Source organism: Eucyclogobius newberryi, unplaced genomic scaffold, assembly GCF_026437365.1.
Source record: "Eucyclogobius newberryi isolate DKJ021-1_F unplaced genomic scaffold, fEucNew1.0.hap1 SCAF_19, whole genome shotgun sequence".
Lineage (NCBI taxonomy): Eukaryota > Metazoa > Chordata > Actinopteri > Gobiiformes > Gobiidae > Eucyclogobius > Eucyclogobius newberryi.
The window spans coordinates 427,862-450,605 of NW_027315823.1; the positions used below are offsets into that span (position 1 = coordinate 427,862).

Here is a 22,744-nt window from a genome sequence, read left to right on the forward strand (position 1 = left end):
ATTATGGTAGTAGTATGGTAGTAGTATTATGGTAGTAGTATGGTAGTATTATGGTAGTAGTATGGTAGTATTATGGTAGTAGTATGGTAGTAGTATTATGGTAGTAGTATTAGTGAAGTGGGAGGAGCTGTCGTACCCTGATGTAAGTGTCTTGATGGACTTTGGCCAGGTACAACATGTTGTCCAGAGCCAACATCCCTGGAGGAGTCTGAGTGAAGTCCAGCGCCGGGTTCACGTGGTTCTGGAACGACATGAACCACAAAACATGAAGCATATTATATCAAGTAATAAGTAGTCAAATATTGTGTTTTTGTGCGTGTGAATATGAACATATCCAGAAGGAGGCAGAGGTTCATGAAGGAGGCAGAGGTTCATGAAGGAGGCAGAGGTTCATGAAGGAGGCAGAGGTTCATGAAGGAGGCGGAGGTTCATGAAGGAGGCGGAGGTTCATGAAGGAGGCAGAGGTTCATGAAGGAGGCAGAGGTTCATGAAGGAGGCAGAGGTTCATGAAGGAGGCAGAGGTTCATGAAGGAGGTGAAGGTTCATGAAGGAGGTGAAGGTTCATGAAGGAGGTGAAGGTTCATGAAGGAGGCAGAGGTTCATGAAGGAGGCAGAGGTTCATGAAGGAGGAAGAGGTTCATGAAGGAGGCAGAGGTTCATGAAGGAGGTGAAGGTTCATGAAGGAGGCGGAGGTTCATGAAGGAGGTGAAGGTTCATGAAGGAGGTGAAGGTTCATGAAGGAGGCGGAGGTTCATGAAGGAGATGAAGCTTCATGAAGGAGGCAGAGGTTCATGAAGGAGGCAGAGGTTCATGAAGGAGGTAGAGGTTCATGAAGGAGGCAGAGGTTCATGAAGGAGGCAGAGGTTCATGAAGGAGGCGGAGGTTCATGAAGGAGGCGGAGGTTCATGAAGGAGGCAGAGGTTCATGAAGGAGGCAGAGGTTCATGAAGGAGGCGGAGGTTCATGAAGGAGGCGGAGGTTCATGAAGGAGGCAGAGGTTCATGAAGGAGGCAGAGGTTCATGAAGGAGGCAGAGGTTCATGAAGGAGGCGGAGGTTCATGAAGGAGGTGAAGGTTCATGAAGGAGGCGGAGGTTCATGAAGGAGGCGGAGGTTCATGAAGGAGGTGAAGGTTCATGAAGGAGGCAGAGGTTCATGAAGGAGGCAGAGGTTCATGAAGGAGGCAGAGGTTCATGAAGGAGGCAGAGGTTCATGAAGGAGGCAGAGGTTCATGAAGGAGGCAGAGGTTCATGAAGGAGGTGAAGGTTCATGAAGGAGGTGAAGGTTCATGAAGGAGGCGGAGGTTCATGAAGGAGGCAGAGGTTCATGAAGGAGGCAGAGGTTCATGAAGGAGGAAGAGGTTCATGAAGGAGGCAGAGGTTCATGAAGGAGGTGAAGGTTCATGAAGGAGGCGGAGGTTCATGAAGGAGGTGAAGGTTCATGAAGGAGGTGAAGGTTCATGAAGGAGGCGGAGGTTCATGAAGGAGATGAAGGTTCATGAAGGAGGCAGAGGTTCATGAAGGAGGCAGAGGTTCATGAAGGAGGCAGAGGTTCATGAAGGAGGCAGAGGTTCATGAAGGAGGCAGAGGTTCATGAAGGAGGCAGAGGTTCATGAAGGAGGCAGAGGTTCATGAAGGAGGCGGAGGTTCATGAAGGAGGCAGAGGTTCATGAAGGAGGCAGAGGTTCATGAAGGAGGCAGAGGTTCATGAAGGAGGCAGAGGTTCATGAAGGAGGCGGAGGTTCATGAAGGAGGCAGAGGTTCATGAAGGAGGCAGAGGTTCATGAAGGAGGCAGAGGTTCATGAAGGAGGCGGAGGTTCATGAAGGAGGTGAAGGTTCATGAAGGAGGCGGAGGTTCATGAAGGAGGCGGAGGTTCATGAAGGAGGCGGAGGTTCATGAAGGAGGAAGAGGTTCATGAAGGAGGCAGAGGTTCATGAAGGAGGCGGAGGTTCATGAAGGAGGTGAAGGTTCATGAAGGAGGCGGAGGTTCATGAAGGAGGCAGAGGTTCATGAAGGAGGCGGAGGTTCATGAAGGAGGCGGAGGTTCATGAAGGAGGCAGAGGTTCATGAAGGAGGCAGAGGTTCATGAAGGAGGCGGAGGTTCATGAAGGAGGCAGAGGTTCATGAAGGAGGCAGAGGTTCATGAAGGAGGCGGAGGTTCATGAAGGAGGCGGAGGTTCATGAAGGAGGTGTCGCTCACCGTGAAGCCCAGCATCTTGTAGTCCTTGCTGTACATGGCCTTCCTCTTCTCGGTTCCTGTCGGGTCGTTCTCTCCATCGAAGGCGATTCTGCGCAGCTCGAATATGACGTCTCTCTGAGTCTAAGAAATATGAATAATATGATCAATGTGAATCTAATCATAACTGTCCATGATCAGGTCCCACAGTGTGTCCATGTTCATGTTGAAGTCAAGGCTAACGTATGTTTTTATCCAGGTTTGTGGAGATGCAAACCAACTCACAGCATGAACAAGGCAGTAAAGTAAAGAGTTTCAGCCTCACAACCGTTTCGTTCATCAAAAACAGCTCAAATGTCAAACTTCTCGTACTTTGGAATCGTACGACTTGTTCTGAATAAAAAGCAGCAGAAGTTTAGTGTGGACAGTGTCCGCTGACCTCCGTCCCGTCTGACCTGGTCATTTTGGTCCATCTTGGTCATCATCCTCTCCTCCAGAAGGTTAAAGGTCAGCACTTGAAGCACATAGAGCTGGTGGGCCATCTCCGCTTTGATTGGTCGGTTTCCTCTGATCACATGCTGAAGATGAAACGGCGTGTTAGAGGCTGGACAGTAGTGGACACATGGACAGTAGTGGACACATGGACAGTAGACACACACGGACAGTAGTGGACACATGGACAGTAGTGGACACATGGACAGTAGTGGACACACATGGACAGTAGTGGACACACATGGACAGTAGTGGACACATGGACAGTAGTGGACACATGGACAGTAGTGGACACATGGACAGTAGACACACACATGGACAGTAGACACACACATGAACAGTAGTGGACACATGGACAGTAGACACACACATGAACAGTAGTGGACACACGGACAGTAGTGGACACATGGGCAGTAGTGGACACATGGACAGTAGACACACACATGGACAGTAGTGGACACATGGACAGTAGTGGACACATGGACAGTAGTGGACACATGGACAGTAGTGGACACATGGGCAGTAGTGGACACATGGACAGTAGACACACACATGGACAGTAGTGGACACATGGACAGTAGTGGACACATGGACAGTAGACACACACATGGACAGTAGTGGACACATGGACAGTAGTGGACACATGGGCAGTAGTGGACACATGGACAGTAGACACACACATGGACAGTAGTGGACACATGGACAGTAGTGGACACATGGGCAGTAGTGGACACATGGACAGTAGACACACACATGGACAGTAGTGGACACATGGACAGTAGTGGACACATGGACAGTAGACACACACATGGACAGTAGACACACACATGGACAGTAGTGGACACATGGACAGTAGTGGACACACATGGACAGTAGTGGACACATGGACAGTAGTGGACACATGGACAGTAGTGGACACATGGACAGTAGACACACACATGAACAGTAGTGGACACATGGACAGTAGTGGACACATGGACAGTAGTGGACACATGGACAGTAGACACACACATGGACAGTAGTGGACACATGGACAGTAGTGGACACATGGACAGTAGACACACACATGGACAGTAGTGGACACATGGACAGTAGTGGACACATGGACAGTAGACACACACATGGACAGTAGTGGACACACACATGGACAGTAGTGGACACATGGACAGTAGACACACACATGAACAGTAGTGGACACATGGACAGTAGTGGACACATGGACAGTAGTGGACACATGGACAGTAGACACACACATGGACAGTAGTGGACACATGGACAGTAGTGGACACATGGACAGTAGACACACACATGGACAGTAGTGGACACACACATGGACAGTAGTGGACACATGGACAGTAGACACACACATGAACAGTAGTGGACACACACATGGACAGTAGTGGACACATGGACAGTAGTGGACACGTGGACACATGGACAGATGGACAGTAGTGGACACATGGACAGTAGTGGACACATGGACAGAAGTGGACACATGGACAGTAGACACACACATGAACAGTAGTGGACACACACATGGACAGTAGTGGACACATGGACAGTAGTGGACACATGGACAGATGGACAGTAGTGGACACATGGACAGATGGACAGTAGTGGACACATGGTGCAAAGTGCACTCAAAACCAGGCGCTCAGGGTAATTCATACAAAACAGCTCTTTATGCAGAGCGAGGACATTAAACTGTCTTATGTCTTCTGTCTTGTCCTTTGTGTCCTTTTGAACACATGTTTACTTCACACTGCAGTTTTTGTGTTACTCATGTCCATCGTTTATGTGGTTGTTATACTGTTTTACTGTTTTACTGTGCGCTGTACGGCATACAGTATATTCTGTACTAGTACTAAAGTATACTGAAGTCAAGCAAAGTAAAGTAAAGTAAAAGTAAAGTAAAGTAAAATGAAGTAAAAGCAAAGTCAAGTCAAGTCATGTAATTAAACCAAAGTAAAGTCAAGTAAACAAAGTAAAACAAAATAAAGTAAACTAGTGAAATTAAACTGGGGAACTAACTGCTCCCTTAAATAATAGCTCAAACTTAAAATATCAAACTTATGTGATTCACATTGGGCAAATTGTATTGATCCTTGAGTGAAAAACAGACAAATAATGTAGAAAAACAGTAATACTGTAAAATAAATGTAAATGTATCAGTTTGTGCCAAAACACGGCTAAAGCGGTTTATTTCCTTCTGAAGCGAGAGTGAAACTCACGTTGAGGATGATGGATCGCAGGTGCTTCTGGGCCAAAGTGCTCGCCATCTCCTACGGGACAGACAAGGACGCTCGTTTACTGCACCACAAGCAGCGCACGCACCATGATTAATTGCACGACTATAAACGTTCAGCACTTTGATGTAAGTTTGGAGGAGAATTGTGAGGTCTAAATTAAGTCTGTGCGTGTCATCGCCGCGCTCGCAAAAGAATTCAAACGGTGGAAAACACGATGACTAAACAGAAAAGTGAGTGAAGCTGAAGCTACAGGGGCCGGCGTACTCACAGTGAGGTAACACTCCAGCGCATTAGAATAGTCCTGATTCTGCAAAGGGAGGGTTTGTAACACACATGCAAATATATAAAACATAAGACATAAAGCAAAAGCACACACCAAACACATCAGCAACAGCAACAAACTGTCACTATACAGTATAAAGAAGAGACTCTATTTATGCATTTCACATTCTTCAGGCATAAAAGTGTCACATTTTGGCTCAAGGTTTGGGGCAAATTTTATATTAAAAAGGACATTTATTTTTAGAAATTACCGAATGGATCATTTTGGAGTCATATATAATTTGACCTTTAAAACGTGTCCAAAATGGAGGCAAAAGTGGAACATAATGTGACTCAATGGAACTGGGATTAACCACAGAATGTCACAAAATGCAATTGTATTTTACAGCATATTATTTCTTTATTTAATAATACTTTTTTTAGATTCTTCCAGACAAATACTCACAGAAATGTTTGGTCCTTTTCATTTCATGGACAGACATTTTACAGCCTTCAGCTTCACAAAAGGTGAAGCTCAAACACAATTTTGAGGCTAGAAAAGAGCAAACTTTCAAAATGTTGCTTATTTTTTGGCCATAAAGCCTTCAAATCGTTAGCATTTCTACTTCTTTTTGGCTCCAGGCGTCTCCATTCCTCCATTGTACTGGATCGTTTGAGCACGTTTTAAAGTCCAGGAGCAAAAGCACTTTGGAGAAGCACTAAAAAGCAATATTAACAGATTTTAATTAGCACTTACAGATTTTTAGGAGGTCTAAACTACAGGATTAGCAGCTTTTACGCAGAATAAACACAGAAGAAAGGCTGGAAAAAACTCAAACTGTACAAAGAATGGGACTCAAATGGGAAAAGAGTGATTAGTTTAGGCCCAGTGACACAGAGAGGTGAGAACAGAGGATTGTGCAGGAGATAAATCGCCAAAATCCACCAGAGAATGGACCAAAATCACAATCGAACACAAGTCACAGAGGAAGAAAGAGAAGAACGTGTCTGTGAGTGTTGAAAAGCAGCGCAGCAGACAGACTCCCAACGAGAAGACGCTCGGTTTGAACTGTTAAATGAGAGGTTTGGTTTGTGACTCTGACCTGTCTTCGGTCCTCAGGGGCCTTCAGGAACAGGGCGTTTATCAGAGCGATGGCGTAAGTCTGGATCTCCTGGTTCGACCTGAAATATCCAACACCAGAACAAACCGTTAGAAGCACCTGGTTCTAAGAAACAAGGTTCTTCACGTTGGTCTACTACTACTACTACTACTACTACTACTACTACTACTACTACTACTACTACTACTACTACTACTACTACTACTACTACTACTACTACTACTACTACTACTACTACTACTACTACTACTACTACTACTACTACTACTACTACCACTACCACCAGCGCTAGAACCAAACTAAGACCAAACCAGGTCTAAAATGGGGGAGACACGAGGACTAAAGACAGATAAAGCCCTACTCTCTGCCCTCCTCACAGGGCGTCCCGTTCAGAGCACGGGGCCCCGTGGGTGGCCCCGTGGGTGCGTGGGTGAGCTCACACTTGCAGGTGCCCGATGAGCTGTCCAACGGTGATCTCTTGCGCCACCCGGTGGTAGAGACTGTGGCTGTTCAGGACCATGCTCTCCAGAATGGCCAGAGAGCGCTGCAGGATGGACACGTCGACCATGGGCTGGTTCACGTATCCGGCGATCTGCAGGAGGACAAGGTCGAGCGGTGAGACAAACAACAACCAAAGCATGAGTTAGAGACCTGTTCTGGCCTTGGCTTTGTCCTAGTGCAGGACATGCTCAGATCTGGGGTCAGTGGTTTTGTCCTGAATAACTCATCCTCGTGTTTGGTTTCCATGGTTACATCCTCGTGTTTGGTTTCCATAGTTACATCCTCGTGTTTGGTTTCCATAGTTACATCCTCGTGTTTGGTTTCCATAGTTACATCCTCGTGTTTGGTTTCCATAGTTACATCCTCGTGTTTGGTTTCCATAGTTACATCCTCGTGTTTGGTTTCCATAGTTACATCCTCGTGTTTGGTTTCCATAGTTACATCCTCGTGTTTGGTTTCCATAGTTACATCCTCGTGTTTGGTTTCCATAGTTACATCCTCGTGTTTGGTTTCCATAGTTACATCCTCGTGTTTGGTTTCCATGGTTACATCCTCGTGTTTGGTTTCCATAGTTACATCCTCGTGTTTGGTTTCCATGGTTACATCCTCGTGTTTGGTTTCCATAGTTACATCCTCGTGTTTGGTTTCCATAGTTACATCCTCGTGTTTGGTTTCCATGGTTACATCCTCATGTTTGGTTTCCATAGTTACATCCTCGTGTTTGGTTTCCATAGTCACATCCTCGTGTTTGGTTTCCATAGTTACATCCTCGTGTTTGGTTTCCATAGTCACATCCTCGTATTTGGTTTCCATGGTTACATCCTCGTGTTTGGTTTCCATAGTCACATCCTCGTATTTGGTTTCCATGGTTACATCCTCGTGTTTGGTTTCCATAGTTACATCCTCGTGTTTGGTTTCCATAGTTACATCCTCGTGTTTGGTTTCCATAGTTACATCCTCGTGTTTGGTTTCCATAGTCACATCCTCGTGTTTGGTTTCCATAGTCACATCCTCGTATTTGGTTTCCATGGTTACATCCTCGTGTTTGGTTTCCATAGTTACATCCTCGTGTTTGGTTTCCATAGTTACATCCTCGTGTTTGGTTTCCATGGTTACATCCTCGTGTTTGGTTTCCATAGTTACATCCTCGTGTTTGGTTTCCATAGTTACATCCTCGTGTTTGGTTTCCATGGTTACATCCTCGTGTTTGGTTTCCATAGTTACATCCTCGTGTTTGGTTTCCATAGTTACATCCTCGTGTTTGGTTTCCATGGTTACATCCTCATGTTTGGTTTCCATAGTTACATCCTCGTGTTTGGTTTCCATAGTTACATCCTCGTGTTTGGTTTCCATGGTTACATCCTCGTATTTGGTTTCCATGGTTACATCCTCGTGTTTGGTTTCCATGGTTACATCCTCATGTTTGGTTTCCATGGTTACATCCTCGTGTTTGGTTTCCATGGTTACATCCTCGTGTTTGGTTTCCATAGTTACATCCTCGTGTTTGGTTTCCATGGTTACATCCTCGTGTTTGGTTTCCATAGTTACATCCTCGTGTTTGGTTTCCATGGTTACATCCTCGTGTTTGGTTTCCATAGTCACATCCTCGTGTTTGGTTTCCATAGTCACATCCTCGTGTTTGGTTTCCATGGTTACATCCTCGTGTTTGGTTTCCATGGTTACATCCTCGTGTTTGGTTTCCATAGTTACATCCTCGTGTTTGGTTTCCATAGTTACATCCTCGTGTTTGGTTTCCATAGTTACATCCTCGTGTTTGGTTTCCATGGTCACATCCTCGTGTTTGGTTTCCATGGTTACATCCTCGTGTTTGGTTTCCATTGGTCAAATCCTCGTGTTTGGCTTCCATTGGTCAAATCCTCGTGTTTGGTTTCCATGGTTACATCCTCGTGTGGTTTCCATAGTCACATCCTCGTGTTTGGTTTCCATAGTTACATCCTCGTGTTTGGTTTCCATAGTTACATCCTCGTGTTTGGTTTCCATGGTTACATCCTTGTGTTTGGTTTCCATAGTTACATCCTCGTGTTTGGTTTCCATAGTTACATCCTCATGTTTGGTTTCCATAGTTACATCCTCGTGTTTGGTTTCCATAGTTACATCCTCATGTTTGGTTTCCATAGTTACATCCTCGTGTTTGGTTTCCATGGTTACATCCTCGTATTTGGTTTCCATGGTTACATCCTCGTGTTTGGTTTCCATGGTTACATCCTCGTGTTTGGTTTCCATGGTTACATCCTCGTGTTTGGTTTCCATAGTTACATCCTCGTGTTTGGTTTCCATGGTTACATCCTCGTGTTTGGTTTCCATAGTCACATCCTCGTGTTTGGTTTCCATAGTTACATCCTCGTGTTTGGTTTCCATGGTTACATCCTCGTGTTTGGTTTCCATAGTTACATCCTCGTGTTTGGTTTCCATAGTTACATCCTCGTGTTTGGTTTCCATAGTTACATCCTCGTGTTTGGTTTCCATAGTTACATCCTCGTGTTTGGTTTCCATGGTTACATCCTCGTGTTTGGTTTCCATGGTTACATCCTCGTGTTTGGTTTCCATGGTTACATCCTCGTGTTTGGTTTCCATAGTTACATCCTCGTGTTTGGTTTCCATAGTTACATCCTCATGTTTGGTTTCCATAGTCACATCCTCGTGTTTGGTTTCCATAGTTACATCCTCGTGTTTGGTTTCCATAGTTACATCCTCGTGTTTGGTTTCCATAGTTACATCCTCGTGTTTGGTTTCCATGGTTACATCCTCATGTTTGGTTTCCATAGTTACATCCTCGTGTTTGGTTTCCATAGTTACATCCTCGTGTTTGGTTTCCATAGTTACATCCTCATGTTTGGTTTCCATAGTCACATCCTCGTGTTTGGTTTCCATAGTTACATCCTCGTGTTTGGTTTCCATAGTTACATCCTCGTGTTTGGTTTCCATGGTTACATCCTCATGTTTGGTTTCCATAGTTACATCCTCGTGTTTGGTTTCCATAGTTACATCCTCGTGTTTGGTTTCCATAGTTACATCCTCGTGTTTGGTTTCCATAGTCACATGCTCGTGTTTGGTTTCCATAGTTACATCCTCGTGTTTGGTTTCCATGGTCACATCCTCGTGTTTGGTTTCCATAGTTACATCCTCATGTTTGGTTTCCATAGTTACATCCTCGTGTTTGGTTTCCATAGTTACATCCTCGTGTTTGGTTTCCATAGTTACATCCTCGTGTTTGGCTTCCATTGGTCACATCCTCGTGTTTGGTTTCCATAGTTACATCCTCGTGTTTGGTTTCCATAGTTACATCCTCGTGTTTGGTTTCCATGGTTACATCCTCATGTTTGGTTTCCATAGTTACATCCTCGTGTTTGGTTTCCATAGTTACATCCTCGTGTTTGGTTTCCATAGTTACATCCTCGTGTTTGGTTTCCATAGTTACATCCTCGTGTTTGGTTTCCATGGTTACATCCTCGTGTTTGGTTTCCATGGTTACATCCTCGTGTTTGGTTTCCATAGTTACATCCTCGTGTTTGGTTTCCATAGTTACATCCTCGTGTTTGGTTTCCATAGTTACATCCTCGTGTTTGGTTTCCATAGTTACATCCTCGTGTTTGGCTTCCATTGGTCACATCCTCGTGTTTGGTTTCCATAGTTACATCCTCGTGTTTGGTTTCCATAGTTACATCCTCGTGTTTGGTTTCCATAGTTACATCCTCGTGTTTGGTTTCCATAGTTACATCCTTGTGTTTGGTTTCCATAGTTACATCCTCGTGTTTGGCTTCCATTGGTCACATCCTCGTGTTTGGTTTCCATAGTCACATCCTCGTGTTTGGTTTCCATGGTTACATCCTCGTGTTTGGTTTCCATAGTTACATCCTCGTGTTTGGTTTCCATAGTTACATCCTCGTGTTTGGTTTCCATAGTTACATCCTCGTGTTTGGTTTCCATAGTTACATCCTCGTGTTTGGTTTCCATGGTTACATCCTCGTGTTTGGTTTCCATAGTTACATCCTCGTGTTTGGTTTCCATAGTTACATCCTCGTGTTTGGTTTCCATAGTTACATCCTCGTGTTTGGTTTCCATAGTCACATCCTCGTGTTTGGTTTCCATGGTTACATCCTCGTGTTTGGCTTCCATTGGTCACATCCTCGTGTTTGGTTTCCATGGTTACATCCTCGTGTTTGGTTTCCATAGTTACATCCTCGTGTTTGGTTTCCATAGTTACATCCTCGTGTTTGGTTTCCATGGTTACATCCTCGTGTTTGGTTTCCATAGTTACATCCTCGTGTTTGGTTTCCATAGTTACATCCTCGTGTTTGGTTTCCATGGTTACATCCTCGTGTTTGGTTTCCATGGTTACATCCTCATGTTTGGTTTCCATGGTTACATCCTCGTGTTTGGTTTCCATAGTTACATCCTCGTGTTTGGTTTCCATGGTTACATCCTCGTGTTTGGTTTCCATGGTTACATCCTCGTGTTTGGTTTCCATAGTCACATCCTCGTGTTTGGTTTCCATAGTTACATCCTCGTGTTTGGTTTCCATGGTTACATCCTCGTGTTTGGTTTCCATGGTTACATCCTCGTGTTTGGTTTCCATAGTTACATCCTCGTGTTTGGTTTCCATAGTTACATCCTCGTGTTTGGTTTCCATAGTTACATCCTCGTGTTTGGTTTCCATGGTCACATCCTCGTGTTTGGTTTCCATGGTTACATCCTCGTGTTTGGCTTCCATTGTTACATCCTCGTGTTTGGTTTCCATAGTTACATCCTCGTGTTTGGTTTCCATGGTTACATCCTCGTGTTTGGTTTCCATAGTTACATCCTCGTGTTTGGTTTCCATTGGTCACATCCTCGTGTTTGGTTTCCATGGTTACATCCTCGTGTGGTTTCCATAGTTACATCCTCGTGTTTGGTTTCCATGGTTACATCCTCGTGTTTGGTTTCCATAGTTACATCCTCGTGTTTGGTTTCCATAGTTACATCCTCGTGTTTGGTTTCCATGGTTACATCCTTGTGTTTGGTTTCCATAGTTACATCCTCGTGTTTGGTTTCCATAGTTACATCCTCGTGTTTGGTTTCCATAGTTACATCCTCGTGTTTGGTTTCCATAGTTACATCCTCATGTTTGGTTTCCATGGTTACATCCTCGTGTTTGGTTTCCATAGTTACATCCTCGTGTTTGGTTTCCATAGTTACATCCTCGTGTTTGGTTTCCATGGTTACATCCTTGTGTTTGGTTTCCATAGTTACATCCTCGTGTTTGGTTTCCATAGTTACATCCTCATGTTTGGTTTCCATAGTTACATCCTCGTGTTTGGTTTCCATAGTTACATCCTCATGTTTGGTTTCCATAGTTACATCCTCGTGTTTGGTTTCCATGGTTACATCCTCGTATTTGGTTTCCATGGTTACATCCTCGTGTTTGGTTTCCATGGTTACATCCTCGTGTTTGGTTTCCATGGTTACATCCTCGTGTTTGGTTTCCATAGTTACATCCTCGTGTTTGGTTTCCATGGTTACATCCTCGTGTTTGGTTTCCATAGTTACATCCTCGTGTTTGGTTTCCATAGTCACATCCTCGTGTTTGGTTTCCATAGTTACATCCTCGTGTTTGGTTTCCATGGTTACATCCTCGTGTTTGGTTTCCATGGTTACATCCTCGTGTTTGGTTTCCATAGTTACATCCTCGTGTTTGGTTTCCATAGTTACATTCTCGTGTGGACCTGGTTTAGGTCAGTCCTTGACAATTGGCCCTGGTTTTGTTCTAGTGTCGTGAAGATTAAGAACTGCATTTGTCACAGTTGAACTATCTACAGTATTTGAAGATGTGACTTTGTCTAGAATGTTCCACACTGTGGCTTTACCTCATCCATCTTCATGGAGACAAGTGGGAAATTGCTTAAGAAATTACATTAGTTCATAAAGATTTATTTAAGCCTTGATTCAAATAAAGAAGAACTCTTCTACCTTTGTGGGCACTCAAGGAACTTCACAAAGAAGAAAGAAATATAGAGTTAAGTTTCCATAATAAAAAACTAAAATGATGTTAGAAAAATATAATTGCAGCACAAACGACATCAGTAAGAAGAGTACAGATGGTTTGTAAGAGCTGCAGTGAAACCCTGTTGAGTCAATGCTGAAATGCTTTTCAAAAGATAAATGAAAAGGAAAATATGAGATGCGTTACTAGGCAACAATAGCTCAGGGTTGGTAAGAGATCTTGACCAGAGAGCAATGATTACAAACTAGTGAGGTTTGATTCAATCTGAGGACCTGTTTGTAACACAGACTAATGTAAATGTATCTGTTTGTAACATAGACTAATGTAAATGTATCTGTTTGTAACATAGACTAATGTAAATGTATCTGTTTGTAACATAGATTAATGTAAATGTATCTGTTTGTAACAGACTAATGTAAATGTATCTGTTTGTAACATAGACTAATGTAAATGTATCTGTTTGTAACATAGATTAATGTAAATGTATCTGTTTGTAACAGACTAATGTAAATGTATCTGTTTGTAACATAGACTAATGTAAATGTATCTGTTTGTAACAGACTAATGTAAATATATCTGTTTGTAACACAGACTAATGTAAATGTATCTGTTTGTAACAGACTAATGTAAATGTATCTGTTTGTAACATAGACTAATGTAAATGTATCTGTTTGTAACAGACTAATGTAAATATATCTGTTTGTAACAGACTAATGTAAATGTATCTGTTTGTAACATAGACTAATGTAAATGTATCTGTTTGTAACATAGACTAATGTAAATGTATCTGTTTGTAACAGACTAATGTAAATGTATCTGTTTGTAACATAGACTAATGTAAATGTATCTGTTTGTAACATAGACTAATGTAAATGTATCTGTTTGTAACAGACTAATGTAAATGTATCTGTTTGTAACAGACTAATGTAAATGTATCTGTTTGTAACAGACTAATGTAAATATATCTGTTTGTAACAGACTAATGTAAATGTATCTGTTTGTAACAGACTAATGTAAATGTATCTGTTTGTAACAGACTAATGTAAATGTATCTGTTTGTAACACAGACTAATGTAAATGTATCTGTTTGTAACATAGACTAATGTAAATGTATCTGTTTGTAACAGACTAATGTAAATGTATCTGTTTGTAACAGACTAATGTAAATGTATCTGTTTGTAACAGACTAATGTAAATATATCTGTTTGTAACAGACTAATGTAAATGTATCTGTTTGTAACAGACTAATGTAAATGTATCTGTTTGTAACAGACTAATGTAAATGTATCTGTTTGTAACACAGACTAATGTAAATGTATCTGTTTGTAACAGACTAATGTAAATGTATCTGTTTGTAACACAGACTAATGTAAATGTATCTGTTTGTAACATAGACTAATGTAAATGTATCTGTTTGTAACACAGACTAATGTAAATGTATCTGTTTGTAACATAGACTAATGTAAATGTATCTGTTTGTAACATAGACTAATGTAAATATATCTGTTTGTAACAGACTAATGTAAATATATCTGTTTGTAACATAGACTAATGTAAATGTTCTGTTTGTAACACAGACTAATGTAAATGTATCTGTTTGTAACAGACTAATGTAAATATATCTGTTTGTAACATAGACTAATGTAAATGTTCTGTTTGTAACAGACTAATGTAAATGTATCTGTTTGTAACAGACTAATGTAAATATATCTGTTTGTAACAGACTAATGTAAATATATCTGTTTGTAACAGACTAATGTAAATATATCTGTTTGTAACACAGACTAATGTAAGTGTATCTGTTTGTAACACGGACTAAAGTAAAAGTACCTGTTTGATGAAGGACAGGGAGATCAGGTCCCAGGAGACGATGCCGTGGTCCATCAGCTCCAGAAAGGCCGTGAGGGTGAAGGCCAACATCTCACCAAAACTACTGATAAAGAAAGTATATTTATATTCACATCATTTACACTTTATGTTATTGAACTTAGAAACTATCATGATCCAGTCCAGGTTCAGTCATGATCCAGTCCAGGTTCAGTCATGATCCAGTCCAGGTTCAGTCATGATCCAGTCCAGGTTCAGTCACGATCCAGTCCAGGTTCAGTCATGATCCAGTCCAGGTTCAGTCATGATCCAGGTTCAGTCATGATCCAGTCCAGGTTCAGTCACGCTCCAGTCCAGGTTCAGTCACGATCCAGTCCAGGTTCCTGGTCCTTACTGCGTCCCGCTCTCCACCAGCTGTGCCAGGGTCCCGATGCCCTCCATGTTGATGAACTCTGCGGCGAAGGTTGGGTCGGCTGATAGTTTGGCCAGTTCTTTCAGCGCCTCCAGACGGGCGTCGATCCCATGGGACTGAACCCGCTCCAGGAGCTGACGCGCCGCACGGCCCTGGGACGCCACAGATGATACAAGGATTTAGACGGACGAGAAAATACACTGTGGAAGTTAGTTAACCCAGTATTTTTATTTCATTCTAATTTTATTTGAATTAAAAACAACATAACATTTCAGTGCTGTTGTTGTTGTCGTTGTTGTTGACATCTCTGCAGAGGATTCACACTTTGTTTCCTCGCTCTGACCTACATTCACTACTCTCTCAAGCACAACTATATTTACTGCAGAATATGAGCTTTGCAAAACAGCAAAACGATAATCAAGGAGCAACATACGCCAGACTTACTCTATAAGGACAGAGGAAGGACAGAGGAAGGACAGAGGAAGGACAGAGGACAAAGGAAGGGCAGAGGAAGGACAGAGGAAGGACAGAGGAAGGACAGAGGACAGAGGAAGTACAGAGGAAGGACAGAGGACAGGGGAAGGACAGAGGACAGAGGAAGGACAGAGGACAGGGGAAGGACAGAGGAAGGACAGAGGACAGAGGAAGGGCAGAGGAAGGGCAGAGGAAGGACAGAGGACAGAGGAAGGGCAGAGGAAGGAAAGAGGAAGGACAGAGGAAGGACAGAGGACAGAGGAAGGACAGAGGACAGGGGAAGGACAGAGGAAGGACAGAGGACAGAGGAAGGGCAGAGGAAGGAAAGAGGAAGGACAGAGGACAGAGGAAGGGCAGAGGAAGGGCAGAGGACAGAGGAAGGGCAGAGGAAGGAAAGAGGAAGGACAGAGGAAGGACAGAGGACAGAGGAAGGACAGAGGACAGGGGAAGGACAGAGGAAGGACAGAGGACAGAGGAAGGACAGAGGAAGGACAGAGGAAGGACAGAGGAAGGACAGAGGACAGGGGAAGGACAGAGGACAGAGGAAGGACAGACAGAGGACACTGGCCTCAGACAAAACAACACTTGTATTGTAGTCATGAGTTACATTCACACTTTCACACATGCCACATCCAAATTAGGACTAAACCCGAAACCTGGACTAGACCAGAACTAAACCAGAACTAAAACAAGACTAAACAGAGTCATATATAATATGTAATATATAATAAAATAAACGGGGGTCAAACCAGGACCAAATCAAGACAAGTGTGAAAGCAGCAGGATTGTATCAGTTTGACCAGGACTTTTCCAAATACCTCCAGGTCCAGGACTAAAGCAGGACTAAAGCAGGTCTAAAGCAGGACTAAAGGAGGACTAAAGCAGGTCTAAAGCAGATCTAAAGCAGGACTAAAGCAGGTCTAAAGCAGGTCTAAAGCAGGACTAAAGCAGGTCTAAAGCAGATCTAAAGCAGGACTAAAGCAGGTCTAAAGCAGGACTAAAGCAGGTCTAAAGCAGGACTAAAGCAGGTCTAAAGCAGGACTAAAGCAGGACAAAAGCAGGACTAAAGCAGGTCTAAAGCAGGACTAAAGCAGGACTAAAGCAGGACTAAAGCAGGACTAAAGCAGGACTAAAGCAGGACTAAAGCAGGACTAAAGCAGGTCTAACCCAGGACTAAAGCAGGACTAAAGCAGATCTAAAGCAGGACTAAAGCAGATCTAAAGCAGGACTAAAGCAGGTCTAAAGCAGGACTAAAGCAGGACTAAAGCAGGACTAAAGCAGGTCTAAAGCAGGACTAAAGCAGGACTAAAGCAGGACTAAAGCAGATCTAAAGCAGGACTAAAGCAGGTCTAAAGCAGGACTAAAGCAGGACTAAAGCAGGACTAAAGCAGGACTAAAGCAGGACTAAACCAGGGCTAAACCAGGACTAAACCAGGACTAAACCAGGGCTAAACCAGGACTAAACCAGGACTAAAAAGAGATATATATTTTCCAGTTGGCAGTTGGATAATGTCACATGTCCATTCACATGTGAATATACCACTTTATAAAACCCACACCTTAATTATCCTTAATAAAGCATAAGACAAGAACAAATCATTTATTAGGAATGACTCAGACTTAGTAACTACTTCGAAAAGGAGTTAGGGTTTAATGAAGTAATTACTAAACCTGAATCATTCTGAACACATTATTTGTTGTTGGTGTTTTATTAAGGCGATCAAAAGTGTAGTTATTATAAAACGCTACCAGACAATGTGCAAAAAATGGGTTCAATGAAGCTGAACTTTCACTTCCACAGAAACACTTACAGGTGAAATAGCGAGTCGGAGGATCGTGCCATTCTTGATTTCTCCTCGACTCTGAAACGTAAGAGAAGACGCTGAGTCAATCTGAAAAACCTCTTCAGAGCCGAGTCACGCCGAGAGTCTCACCTGCTCCGTTATGTAGAGCTGAGGACCATCGGCGTAACGCAGAGCGAACTGCTCCGAGCCCGACAGCGACCACCTGGACACAAGAGCAAAGCTGAGTTTGTGCGAAGCTGTAAAAGGAGCGAGCGAGCAGTTCAGGCGTCTGCAGACACTTCCCCGCCGTCTGTGCCTCCAGCAGATGCATTCACACTTCCACATTGGTCCCAGATTTTAAGATATAAAATGATGTAGGTAGTACTCAGTTACGTGTAGTACTTTTAAGACTACAAAGGACAAAAGTATGATACGTGGTTGGATTATTTGAACTTTTCTCGTCTCCGTTTTAGGTCATTTTTGAGGTCTAAACGTCCAAAATACCAAATTGTGTGCATTATTAAGGCTTTTCGAGCACTAGTTTCTCCTCTAAAACAACAACTAGATTATTTTGAATCATTTTTTTCCCGCTTTACCACCACATGATAATATAACGAGGTGAGAATTGCGTGGACAGGATGATTCTGAGCGGTGAAGCGTCTCATTCTGAAGTGTGAACCAGAAGATGCACCTTTTTCATCTGTGAACTGGGTTATTTATGAATAACAGCTATGCAACATTTGATGATATGTAAGTGGTGTTAACTACAGGGTTATTCAGTTGTAAACATCAGAAGAGACTGTGTTGTTGTTTGCAGAGTTTGTTAGGAAAGATTTATTTATCAAAATTGCCATTTCAATTTGATCACAATAAATCTTGCAGTTTAATATTATTTCTTTGTTGCTCTGTTTTTCCTCCCACAAATCTCTTGTTTTGAACCCATTTGGTCCTTTTCAAGTCTTGGTTTAGTCCTGGTCTAGTCATTTTCGAGTCCTGTTTTAGTCCTGTTTTAGTCCTGTTTTAGTCCTGTTCGAGTCCTGGTTTAGTTCCTGGTTTAGTCCTGGTTTAGTTCCTGGTTTAGTCCTGGTTTAGTTACTGGTTTAGTCCTGGTGTAGTTCCTGGTTTAGTCCTGGTTTAGTTCCTGGTTTAGTCCCTGGTTTAGTCCTGGTTTAGTTCCTGGTTTAGTCCTGGTTTAGTTCCTGGTTTAGTCCTGGTTTAGTCCCTGGTTTAGTCCTGGTTTAGTTCCTGGTTTAGTTCCTGGTTTAGTCCCTGGTTTAGTCCTGGTTTAGTCCTGGTTTAGTCCCTGGTTTAGTCCTGGTTTAGTCCCTGGTTTAGTCCTGGGTTAGTTCCTGGTTTAGTCCTGGTTTAGTCCCTGGTTTAGTCCTGGGTTAGTTCCTAGTTTAGTCCTGGTTTAGTTCCTGGTTTAGTCCTGGTTTAGTTCCTGGTTTAGTCCTGGTTTAGTTCCTGGTTTAGTCCTGGTGTAGTTCCTGGTTTAGTCCTGGTTTAGTTCCTGGTTTAGTCCCTGGTTTAGTCCTGGTTTAGTTCCTGGTTTAGTCCTGGTTTAGTCCTGGTTTAGTCCCTGGTTTAGTCCTGGGTTAGTTCCTAGTTTAGTCCTGGTTTAGTTCCTGGTTTAGTCCTGGTTTAGTTCCTGGTTTAGTCCTGGTTTAGTTACTGGTTTAGTCCTGGTGTAGTTCCTGGTTTAGTCCTGGTTTAGTTCCTGGTTTAGTCCCTGGTTTAGTCCTGGTTTAGTTCCTGGTTTAGTCCTGGTTTAGTCCCTGGTTTAGTCCTGGTTTAGTTCCTGGTTTAGTCCTGGTTTAGTTCCTGGTTTAGTCCTGGTTTAGACCCTGGTTTAGTCCTGGTTTAGTTCCTGGTTTAGTCCTGGTTTAGTCCCTGGTTTAGTCCTGGTTTAGTTCCTGGTTTAGTTCCTGGTTTAGTCCCTGGTTTAGTCCTGGTTTAGTCCCTGGTTTAGTCCTGGTTTAGTCCCTGGTTTAGTCCTGGGTTAGTTCCTGGTTTAGTCCTGGTTTAGTTCCTGGTTTAGTCCTGGGTTAGTTCCTGGTTTAGTTCCTGGTTTAGTTCCTGGTTTAGTTCCTGGTTTAGTCCTGGTTTAGTCCTGGGTTAGTTCCTAGTTTAGTCCTGGTTTAGTTCCTGGTTTAGTCCTGGTTTAGTTCCTGGTTTAGTCCTGGTTTAGTTCCTGGTTTAGTCCTGGTGTAGTTCCTGGTTTAGTTCCTGGTTTAGTCCTGGTTTAGTCCCTGGTTTAGTCCTGGTTTAGTTCCTGGTTTAGTCCTGGTTTAGTTCCTGGTTTAGTCCTGGTTTAGTTCCTGGTTTAGTTCCTGGTTTAGTCCCTGGGTTAGTTCCTGGTTTAGTTCCTGGTTTAGTCCTGGTTTAGTCCCTGGTTTAGTTCCTGGTTTAGTTCCTGGTTTAGTCCTGGTTTAGTTCCTGGTTTAGTCCTGGTTTAGTTCCTGGTTTAGTTCCTGGTTTAGTTCCTGGTTTAGGTCCTGGTTTAGGTCCTGGTTTAGTTCCTGGTTTAGTCCTGGTTTAGTTCCTGGTTTAGTTCCTGGTTTAGTTCCTGGTTTAGTCCTGGTTTAGTCCTGGTTTAGTCCTGGTTTAGTCCTGGTTTAGTCCTGGTTTAGTTCCTGGTTTAGTCCTGGTTTAGTTCCTGGTTTAGTCCTGGTTTAGTTCCTGGTTTAGTTCCTGGTTTAGTCCTGGTTTAGTTCCTGGTTTAGTCCTGGTTTAGTTCCTGGTTTAGACCTGGTTTAGTCCTGGTTTAGTCCTGGTTTAGTTCCTGGTTTAGTTCCTGGTTTAGTCCTGGTTTAGTTCCTGGTTTAGTCCTGGTTTAGTTCCTGGTTTAGTCCTGGTTTAGTTCCTGGTTTAGTCCTGGTTTAGTCCTGGTTTAGTTCCTGGTTTAGTCCTGGTTTAGTTCCTGGTTTAGTCCTGGTTTAGTTCCTGGTTTAGTCCTGGTTTAGTCCTGGTTTAGTTCCTGGTTTAGTCCTGGTTTAGTTCCTGGTTTAGTCCTGGTTTAGTTCCTGGTTTAGTTCCTGGTTTAGTTCCTGGTTTAGTCCTGGTTTAGTCCTGGTTTAGTTCCTGGTTTAGTCCTGGTTTAGTTCCTGGTTTAGTCCTGGTTTAGTTCCTGGTTTAGTCCTGGTTTAGTTCCTGGTTTAGTTCCTGGTTTAGTCCTGGTTTAGTCCTGGTTTAGTCCTGGTTTAGTTCCTGGTTTAGTCCTGGTTTAGTTCCTGGTTTAGTCCTGGTTTAGTTCCTGGTTTAGTCCTGGTTTAGTCCTGGTTTAGTTCCTGGTTTAGTCCTGGTTTAGTTCCTGGTTTAGTCCTGGTTTAGTTCCTGGTTTAGTCCTGGTTTAGTTCCTGGTTTAGTTCCTGGTTTAGTCCTGGTTTAGTCCTGGTTTAGTTCCTGGTTTAGTCCTGGTTTAGTTCCTGGTTTAGTCCTGGTTTAGTTCCTGGTTTAGTTCCTGGTTTAGTCCTGGTTTAGTCCTGGTTTAGTCCTGGTTTAGTCCTGGTTTAGTTCCTGGTTTAGTCCTGGTTTAGTTCCTGGTTTAGTCCTGGTTTAGTTCCTGGTTTAGTCCTGGTTTAGTTCCTGGTTTAGTCCTGGTTTAGTTCCTCACCCGTCACACACCTCCCGGATGATTGAAGACAGCGCTCGTTTCTGCAGAGAGAGAACAAGCAACACAGACACGTAAAGAGCCTCTAGAGGAACAACGTTTAGATGTTAGGACACAAATCTATTTCATATCTTTTGTAAAACATAAATGGTGCGTTCACAATATAATGTATTTTCTGAACTATAAAGTGAATATTTTGATCATTTTTCATATATAAGCGAAACAAACGTTTACCACACAAAATCACTTCGAGGTCCTTAAGCACGACCAGAGTTCATCCATATATAAGACATTAAAGGCTTTTAAGTGCCCCTTATAGTGCGGAAAATACGGTACTGATTTTGTTTGGTTTTTGTGTCGTTGTATCACAGATTCCATGTCCTCTCCACGTGTGAGAAATAACTCCCGAGCGTAAAACACTCACGACACAAGATCTCGTTCCATCTGTTTTTTAAACAGGTTTTTAATGTATTTCGCTTCATTTTGGCGGCGACTGACAATTATTTTGGAGATCGATTAATCCAGTGATCTTTCTTTTGTCTAATGAATGAGTTGTTTGGATCGTAATGTAAGAGAAATGGAGATTTTTAAAACCAAGACGAAGATCTACATCGAGTTCATATCTAAAAAAAACTCATTAAAAGTGTTAAATTTTATAGATTTCTTGAGACATTTTGGGATATTTTCCAGGTTTTATGTTAAATATCCCAAAATGTCTCAAGAAATCTAAAAAATTAACGCTTTTAATGAGTTTTTTTAGATATAGACTAATCTTTTCTCCTGATTAATCGTTTACTACATTTGTTGACAGCTATTTCGATATCGATTCAAACCTGTTCATTTTCCTCGGACGCTGGATTTAACGTCCAATGACAAAAGTAACAGAAGTGAAAGACTGCGTCACGTCTGACCTGATCCATCTCGATGAGCTGAGCGTTGGCGCCGGGCCACTCAATCGCCACCTTCACGATGTCGACCGGAGGAGGCATGGCTCTGGCTCTAGCTGCGGCCCCTGAGAGCCGGTCCCGAGTGAGTGTCACGCACGCGCCGCCGCCGCTCACGCCCCAAACACTGACATCACGTGCCACGATTTACCGTCCGCAAACGCTCAGAGTGGCGCCGCTCGGCTCCGCTGCACAAACCAGTGTGTCCGCTCCGCCTGTCCACACAGACACGTGACAAATGTTTGAACGCCACTGTGCACCGCACCACCTCCCACGCTCCAACACGCCCCCTCCCACACGCCCTCCTCACGCCCACACGCCCCCTCCCACACGCCCCCACGCCCTCCTCACGCCGCCTCCCACACGCCCCCACGCCCTCCTCACGCCCCCTCCCACACGCCCCCACGCCCTCCTCACGCCACACGCCGCCTCCCACACGCCCCCACGCCCTCCTCACGCCCCCTCCCACACGCCCCCACGCCCTCCTCACGCCCACACGCCGCCTCCCACACGCCCCCACGCCCTCCTCACGCCCCCTCCCACACGCCCCCACGCCCTCCTCACGCCCACACGCCCCCTCCCACACGCCCCCACGCCCTCCTCACGCCCACACGCCCCCACGCCCTCCTCACGCCCACACGCCCCCACACGCTCCCCCACACGCCCCCACGCGCCCTCCCACACGCCCCCACACGCTCCCCCACGCCCCCTCCCACACGCCCCCACGCGCCCTCCCACGCCCCCTCCCACGCCCCCACACACCCTCCCACGCCCCCACACGCCCTCCCACGCCCCCACACACCCTCCCACGCCCCCACACGCTGACTTCCTGAGGGATCAGAGGCAGAGCGTGTGGCTGGTGAAGAATGTCTTAGACACTGGGAACATCAGCAC

The 22,744-nt window shown here is 43.9% G+C and overlaps 1 protein-coding gene across 7 annotated transcripts in view; it reads right to left on the reverse strand.

The window, feature by feature from the left end:
• elmo2 (engulfment and cell motility 2) overlaps positions 1–21,925 on the reverse strand; it is a 32,532-nt gene extending 10,607 nt beyond the window's left edge. Inside the window, exons 1-13 of one of the 7 annotated variants that reach the window (XM_072451414.1) lie at positions 21,818–21,925; positions 20,910–20,950; positions 17,447–17,519; positions 17,324–17,374; positions 15,021–15,190; positions 14,630–14,729; positions 6,738–6,889; positions 6,280–6,358; positions 5,184–5,222; positions 4,898–4,948; positions 2,630–2,752; positions 2,199–2,318; positions 137–241 (exon numbers count right to left, since the gene is read on the reverse strand). In XM_072451414.1, the coding sequence (XP_072307515.1) occupies positions 137–241; positions 2,199–2,318; positions 2,630–2,752; positions 4,898–4,948; positions 5,184–5,222; positions 6,280–6,358; positions 6,738–6,889; positions 14,630–14,729; positions 15,021–15,190; positions 17,324–17,374; positions 17,447–17,519; positions 20,910–20,950; positions 21,818–21,895 (1,182 nt within the window). In that variant the 5' untranslated portion in view covers positions 21,896–21,925. Of the gene's footprint in view, positions 1–136; positions 242–2,198; positions 2,319–2,629; positions 2,753–4,897; positions 4,949–5,183; positions 5,223–6,279; positions 6,359–6,737; positions 6,890–14,629; positions 14,733–15,020; positions 15,191–17,323; positions 17,375–17,446; positions 17,520–20,909; positions 20,951–21,817 lie in introns of all 7 variants that reach the window. The other 6 variants (XM_072451415.1, XM_072451413.1, XM_072451420.1 and 3 more) reach the window with 6 other exon arrangements.
• Positions 21,926–22,744: the final 819 nt, after the last annotated feature.